The 8,603-nt window shown below is 33.1% G+C and overlaps 1 protein-coding gene across 1 annotated transcript; it reads right to left on the bottom strand.

Moving 5' to 3' along the window:
- Positions 1-898: 898 nt before the first annotated feature.
- On the bottom strand, positions 899-7,472 carry LOC113373534 (pro-resilin-like). The gene is made up of 10 exons (XM_026613826.1): positions 7,464-7,472; positions 5,547-6,216; positions 4,903-5,483; positions 3,850-4,039; positions 2,508-2,615; positions 2,117-2,176; positions 1,589-1,786; positions 1,426-1,494; positions 1,208-1,273; positions 899-990 (listed from the first exon to the last, which is right to left on the bottom strand). Exons 1-10 carry the CDS (start codon positions 7,470-7,472, stop codon positions 899-901), a joined length of 2,043 nt encoding a protein of 680 aa, XP_026469611.1.
- Positions 7,473-8,603: the final 1,131 nt, after the last annotated feature.

Below are 8,603 nucleotides of genomic sequence, written 5' to 3'. Positions count from 1 at the left end.
AAATGTATTAAACTTTTGCCAACTTTCGATGAAGCTTGATAACACACTTAGGTACACAACTTTTTAAAGCAGGACCCCTCAAAATCGACCGATTTTTTAAGTTATAAAATCATAGTTCAACAAAAAGTTAAATTCTTAAAAACTGGACGCAATTGTGTTATTATTTTTGATGGTGGTCCTAGAAATGTTATTCACGGTTAAGGTTTCAAAGTTAAAATGAACAAAATTAATAAAATTTAACCACAATAACCGAAAAAGGGTCATAAATTCACCAAAACACTAATTTGCACTTAAAAGCTCATACTTTCCAATTAAAGTAAGATATATTTTATACCCTTAACCCGTTATATATATATATATATATATATATATATTTGAATACGAGTTATTTCAATCAAGAAAAGATTGGAACAAATGTCAATAAAAGAAGATATATTTTTAGTTCGATTTATTTATCGCATTTTAAATATATTTATGTACAAGATTTTATGCTAATAAATGCACTGTAGCGTATTTATAATATTTTCAATATCGTTAAACAGCTTGTGAGTGATTTTATATTTTCCAATTTGTTTTTTTATTATGATAGTATAATATTACTAATCTATAAGTCGTCATGTACATTTCATAAATATAACTATACATAAAATTATTATCCTAGAAGTTTAGCGGTTCCATTATCGAGTCCGTTCGTCATCAATTAAATATCATATTGTTAGTTGTTTGGACGTGATTAGGTAATATGGCTTGATTCTTATTATAAATGCAATATAAATAATTCTCGGATGAATTTGTATATCACAAAAGTCCACAGAGTGTCTTTGACAATTTATACATCATTACAGTTTCCAATTCTATTGTTGCAGCTAAAATTTTTTCCGTCCATTGTAAAAACTGTTTAATATCCGCTCCCCAGAGGACTTCCATTGGCTGGTCTTCCGCTTCCGTATCCCTCAGCACCGCCAGCACCTCCAGCACCATTACCATTTCCTAATTAATAAAAATTATTTATTTTATTACTTAAATTTGTTGTACCCAATTAATCCTTTTTTATTATTTTAAAGTATAAAAGTGTACTCAAAATATTATCACAAATTTTATTCACAGCTATATTGCTAATGAATAAACTTAATCGAAACCGATATCTTTTTCTACTGTAAATTTTCCAATTTGAAACCAATTATATATTTAATAAATTCATACTAACCTCCTGGATACCCTCCATTTCCATTGCTACCACCTGGATAACCTCCAGCGCCTCCATTTGATCCACCTGTTTTTATAAATTATTAGTGATCTGATTATAATTATTAATGAATTAAATTGAAATTTAATAATTACTAAATTACTCTTGAATCTTAACGATTTTACTGAGATATTATTAATTTGAAACTGATTACATCATTTCTATTAATTTATACTAACTGCCTGGGTATCCTCCATTTCCATTACTGCCACCTGGGTAACCTCCAGCACCACCGCCATTTGATCCTCCTGGTTTTCAACATAACAAATGAATATAAAATATTTTTATACAAAATAAATTAATAATTGTTTATATACTTATACGTCAATAAATCGTACTAACCGTTTGAATATCCTCCATTTCCATTGCTGCCACCAGGGTAACCTCCAGCACCGCCATTTGATCCGCCAGGGTAACCTCCAGCACCGCCATTTGATCCACCTGGATAACCTCCAGCACCGCCATTTGATCCACCTGGATAACCTCCAGCACCGCCATTTGATCCACCTGGATAACCTCCAACACCGCTTCCTGAACCACCTGTTGAAAATATATTTTATGACCATATGATCAAAAGATCAAAGAGGTTTGTAGGCAACTATGTCTAATTCATGCTTTACTTTCTGTTATGATATATTTTAGAAATATATTAATGAAGAAAAAAATATATTAGACTGATCACACTGATTATATATATCTATATGAAACAGATATGAGAGATTTGTCAAGTTTGTTCCCGACTTTATTTTTTCAGAAACTTGTTTGAAATTATTTTTCTTTACAGAAAATCAAGGAAAGGCAATTCATGTAAATATATTAATAAGTGGCAAAGGAAATAAATCTAAAACAATGCAAATGTGCCATATATACCGGGATATCCTCCAGCACCTCCAACACTTCCACCCGGATAACCACCTGCGCCTCCAGCACCTGATGAAGCAAGTATTGAAACGTTAGTAAATAGATAATACCTTGCAGCTATAATCAAATATTATTAGATTATAAATAATAATTTGTAACTAATGTAATGGATCATGTAATTTGTAATGGATTTTGTTACTAAATAACAAAATTAAGTTAATACTCATTTGAGAATGATCCGCATAGTCACTGTAATCTACATTGTTATCCTTGATTATTACTTTATCGTAACTAAACTAGTACCGTTTATTTTAACAGTAGAGCTTCACACTTTAAACATAATGTTTTGTTTTCAAACTTTTATAAATTTTGAACTAAATTGCATTAATAATAATCTTGCCTCCAGCGCCTCCTGGATAGCCACCTGCGCCGCCAGCACCGCCAGGGCCTCCAGATGCGTAACCGCCTGCACCACCAGCACCTCCTGCACCGTTGCCAAATCCTTCATCTGCATTTAATACGTTTCCGGTGAGCAATAAATAAAAAGGTAATAACAAATATTTCATACCGAAATATACCAAATAGCTTTAATTAGAGCAGTAATAGAACATTTTCCTATTCCGTTATATAAATTATTTCGAATTTTCAAAGATCATGCACAAATAATTCAAAACAGTAAATAATTTTGGTTAAAGAATATTATTTAGTAATGTATGAGAATTAGTATTGTTATGGAAATTATAATGTATGTTCATAAATTTGGAAATTAATTGTTAATAGTTTCAACTAATTTGCGTTAAGCGTCGTTAGAAAGCATACGTACCAATCGTAATGGCATTAGTAGTACCTGGATAAAAAATTAGCATATTGTGGTAAATATATAAATTGTTAGCCATAAGGGGATATAATAAATAAGAACTTCTTATTAATATATGATTGTGTAGATATACACATACACACACAAACACACACACACACACATATATATATATATATATATATATATATTTATATATATAGGTATATAATTTCATGGTTCAAACCCTAATACGTTTACCTCAAACAATTTAAAACTATTATTATTTGTATTGTTAAGTCAAATAATACAAATAAAATGTAACTACAAAATCTCACCACTAGAATATTGTTACAATTTTTACTTTACCTATTTAGTTCCCGTTAGTAGATGATTAGACGCCATCCTTTTCCGGCACCTACCCGCGACCTACTACCGCCCTAGCCGCGCTTTGAGCAAGAGCCACGTAGAAATGATTTTATGCTATCAGTTTAATTAGTTGACAATTACACTTATTTAATTAAAATATGTACTAAAGATTTATTTTGTATTTTGGGATATAACTGAATAGTTTATTCCCTAATTAAAATAAAATTTAAATTGTACTCCTGGCTTTGTAAAATTAACATTTCTTATTTCGCCAAGGCTTCATAAAAATCACAATCAAATAGTATATTTTTGCCGAAATGAAGTAACAAATTACTTATACGAATCTCATATGCTGCCTCAATATTTTTAATTTCAGTAGTCAAACGAAATAATTTTTTTCCTTCAAATGTAATAAAACCAAATTGCGACATCTACTTGAGTTTAAGTGAAAAATATTACGTAACTATGTTTCATACAATGGTATGATTTCAGTTTCTATAGTGGCTCTCGGATGAAGCAGCAGCATTGTTTTCCTTACTTTTTTTTTTTTTTTGAAAATTTGAACCGCGTTTCGTACCTTCGTAACGAATCTGTGGTCTGAAACCGTCAGCGTCAGCCTCATATTCTACAACCTGACGCCTTCCGTCTGGTAGCAACACGTTGAACTGACCTGTTGCTAAATCTCCATCTCGTGATTCTGAGTGCCCAAAACTGTTTCCACTTTCGGGATCCTGCACGTCATAACTGAATTCATACTTGGCCGGCTCCTGAGAATTAATCTTATTTAAATACAAGTTAATTTATGTACAATAGGACAGCTATGGCGATGCAGTTTTTACTGGCACGTATTATAGCGATGAGGGTCATTAGATTCCACAGAATAGTTGATTACTTTCAACAGATGACTTATCTCAATTACACTGTTACATTTTTTATTACCTCGATTATTCAATTTTAAATTATTTATTTAATCATGTTATTCAATAATATAGATATATAAATATGCATACACACACCTATATATATATACGTGTATATATATATATATATATATATATATATATATATTATTTTATGCGCGATTTGCTAGGACTACAATTTTTTGAAATTGAAAAAATATTTAAAAATCTGATTAAAGCAAACTAATTAAAATTGTTAAAAATAAAAAAAAAATTCTTTTTTTAAATATAGCACTGTGACCCGAACAAAACAAAACAATAGTTGCTTTTGATCTGTGTTTGTTGGTTATATGGAGTTCAATACATTTATCCAGTTAAATAAACTCGATCAAATTAATGCAAATATATTGTAATACGATATTTATGTCATTTCTGTTCACATATGTGTGTGATACACATATATGTGTGTGACTTTAGTAAATTGGCTTTAGTACTTAAATAATGTGAATAAGATTTAGAAATGATGAGATTACGTCCTTGTTAACAGTGAAAGCATTGATTAAGTAATTAACGATCCATAAAATGTACATAAAATCGGAACGCAGTGTTGCACTCTCAAATCATTGGCGCAAAATTTCATGAATTTTACGATTAAAGATGTTGTAACCAAAAGTTAACTAATTTGATTAGAAAGTAATAGATTATGATAGTACACGTTTGACAAAACTTACACTGCTTCCGTCGTCTCCTCCAAAGCCGCTGCCGCCAAAGCCATTAGATCCAAAGCTTCCAGCGCCTCCTGCTTGACCGAGTCCGCCCGCAAAACCAGCAGCGCCCCCAGCACCGCCTGCACCAGGTGCTCCGTATGTGGAGCTTAATCCACCACCATTTCCAAACCCATTACCTGCTCCAGGTGCGCCATATGTTGAGCTCAGCCCACCTCCATTACCACCGAAGCCTCCATTTCCGGATCCAGGAGCGCCATACGTAGAGCTAAGTCCGTTACCTCCAAAGCCACCGTTGCCTGATCCTGGTGCACCATATGTAGAACTGAGACCACCGCCGTTACCGCCGAAGCCACCATTGCCTGCTCCTGGTGCTCCATATGTTGAACTTAAGCCGCCACCATTACCATTCTGGCCTGGAGCTCCGTAAGAAGAGCTAGGCTGTCCAATAGCACCGCCGTTTCCATTTCCGTTAGCCCCTGGAGCTCCATAGGATGAACTAGGCCTACCGCCATTTCCCCCAAAACCATTTCCAGAACCAGGAGCTCCGTATGACGAGCTCGGTCGGCCACCATTTCCATTAGATCCTAAATATATTCATATTTCAACTTTTGCTCTCATAACATTATCTAATAACTGCAATAACATACCTGGCGCACCATAAGAGGAGCTTGGTCGACCTCCGTTGCCATTACCGTTACCGTTGCCATTGCCCGGTGCACCATATCTTGAACTGGGTCGGCCGCCTCGGCCCCCGTTAGCACCATTACCGTTCCCAGGTGCTCCGTAAGATGAGCTTGGTCTTCCCCCAAATCCATTGCCTGATCCACCAGCACCGGGTGCACCGTAAGAAGATGATGGACGGCCGCCTCCATTTCCTCCGTTGCCAGCACCAGGAGCACCATATGAAGAACTTGGGGCACCGCCATTGCCGTTTCCACCAAAACCACCACCGTTTGGAGCACCGTATGTGGCACTCAGACCATTGCTAGCACCTTCAAATCCGTTTCCATTTGCACCGGGAGCACCATAAGTGGAGCTGAGCCCGCCTCCATTTCCTCCATTTCCATTGGGAGCTCCGTATGTAGATGATAACCCACCATTTCCTCCATTTCCATTAGGAGCTCCGTATGTAGAAGATAAACCACCATTTCCAAAGCCACCGCCGGCACCATTTCCTGGAGCTCCATAAGAGGAACTGGGTGCCGAACCGCCTAAACCATTTTTACCACCTCCTGAACCAGGTGGAAGGTAGGAATTCACAGGTGGTTCCGCAGAGACAGCCGCAAGTGTCGTCAGAAAGACGCTAAACGCCAAGGGCTGAAAAAATAGACGGTGGTGAAATTTCTTGTATAAATATTGTGGACGAAACGGCATACAAATGGATTAATTAGCTTTCCGTTTCTTTCTCACCTAATACGCTTACAGTGTGACGAAACAATGCAGATGTAAAAGGAGCCAATTGCATACATTTGTCATACAAGTTTTAATGAATCGTTGTGACCATATAAATTATTTCCACTGGTTTATATATATATATATATATCGATTACATTTACGATTCTAATGATTTTCTATGATGAATGATAAGAATTACAGTAAACATTTTAGTAGTATTATCATTAACATTTTGTAAATTTGTATTATTCCTATATTCATTGGTTGATCTAAGAAAAATATTAATAATACTACAGATAAAAATTCTAATGTTTGTTTTGAATTTTTGGGCTCTTAACAATATTCAAATTAAAGTTTTAAATAAATTAATCAATTTTAAAAAAAATTGTTAGAATAATTTAAATTTACAATAATTTATTAAGAATTTTGCTAGCTAATTTGAGCTTTTTAGATCGTTAAATGACAAATATTTGGCAGTTTCATAGAAATATAAAATATTTTTACACTACATATACAATTAATTGAAATTTTGATTTGTAATACAATTATACCATTTCAATTTTGTTTTTTATTAACAATTCGCTTTTAATTTTAATTTTGTTCATTTTAATTATGACCTTATACTTCAACACTGAGTAAAATATTCATTTTAGTCTCTGGTTCTCGCTAACTCATATTCGAAGTTTAACGAATTTTATTATTTTTTTAAGAAGAGAATATTCAATTGTTTATTTGAAATATATATATATATATATATATATATATAGAGAGAGTTCCAATTTTTATATATACATATAAATTTAACGTTAATTTGATTTAAATATAATATATAATTTATTATATACAAATATCGTTCCATTCTAAATTGAAAATAGGGATAAATTTAATATGTTCTGGAATTTTTTTCAAAGTTCAAAACGATTGATTGAACGCTTAATTCAGCATCAAGATATAGATACGGTACGATGAAATTTGGTACTGTGAAAAGTAGCCGTAAGCTATTTATACAATTGGGAATTTTCAAATTTTAATAATCAATGCTATACACAATCTCAACAATATGCAGTTGTTCCATTCCAATGACTTAGACTATTTAATATAATAATTTTGACTTATATTCTGCATATTTACAGTTTATTGATTGACACTGATATTTTGTATTCACTTACCGCAATCATATTTCACCAAGATTCGTAAAATTGAAACTTGAATCAAATTGAAATCCAAAGCTAACTTTAACTCTTTATTATAACAAAATAAGTAACAATATTTATATTAACTTTGAAGCTGTGTAAATGCAATAACCGAATAATATGATGCTCCAGAATTCCTGGTCCTGGCTTATATACTGCTTTAGCTTAATAGTGCATCATAGAGGGGTTCCAATATGATGCAATGTGCCCCTCACGTGGCGCATCTTCGAGAGAAGGTACTTAGTTCCCCTCCCACGCAAGAAGTATCTGCCGGTGCACATTACCATAGTCTTAAGACTACCATCATAAGATGATCCACAAAATTACGTAATGTCGGCACTGTGATGAGAGCACTATGAATTATTCAATGTGCTCCTACAGTGCAGTACTACTAGTACTTCATTAGAGCTAAGATTGTGTGCCTTACGAGAATTTGTAATGCAGTTTGTAAAAATAATTTTTTCACTTTTCATTGTTCGCATGCTGGAAGTGATCTAGACAATTGACCCGCTCATTGTTGCATGTCGCGATTATCGTAACAATAACAACTACATTTGCTTGGCAGTAATTGTTTGTAATTCGAACTAGATGTCGGCGAAACTTCTATATTTCGTACAGATTAAAATAACCTGAATTATATTATATCAATGCATCATATTTATTAAGTCCATTTTATAGCATGGACAAAAACGGTTTTATTAATAATGCATACAAAACAAAGCAAACATAGGTAAATCCATAAGACTTTTATAAGATGATTTGATGATTTTTCTGTATTTTCTTATTTGTATTTTAAAGCCTATTTTCATTCCTAAAATTTTAAATTATAATGAATTTTACTTGTTTTACATAGTATTTTACTTATAAAATATAACGATTTGAGATTAACAATCGAGAAATTGTTGACTTGGAATCCTTGCTGGTAGAAATTATTTCTACCTCTAGTCTGATCTCAGTGCCTTTGACAGGTCAAAAAAGTGCGATGTCACATTGGCAATGATTTTATAGATATGGATGAATTCATTAATCCATGACCACGTTTAATAAATTTACAATAGCTTAATGCGGTTACGCAATATTCTCGTAACTTTTTTATTGCGGATTAATAAAAATGTT

This window comes from Ctenocephalides felis, unplaced genomic scaffold, assembly GCF_003426905.1.
Source record: "Ctenocephalides felis isolate EL2017-DRISC unplaced genomic scaffold, ASM342690v1 CF-g0.4_SCAFFOLD_01604, whole genome shotgun sequence".
NCBI classification, from domain to species: domain Eukaryota; kingdom Metazoa; phylum Arthropoda; class Insecta; order Siphonaptera; family Pulicidae; genus Ctenocephalides; species Ctenocephalides felis.
This window is presented reverse-complemented; position numbering and strand designations above follow the sequence as displayed.

What these genes read in the sequence shown, in the direction of transcription:
- LOC113373534 (XM_026613826.1), bottom strand. An exon ending in GAGGAGACGACGGAAGCAGT is followed by an intron (nt 4,040 to 4,902) that starts GTAAGTTTTGTC and finishes ATTAATTCTCAG; the next exon opens with GAGCCGGCCAAGTATGAATT. An exon ending in AAATGGAGGATACCCAGGCA is followed by an intron (nt 1,274 to 1,425) that starts GTTAGTATAAAT and finishes TTATAAAAACAG; the next exon opens with GTGGATCAAATGGAGGCGCT.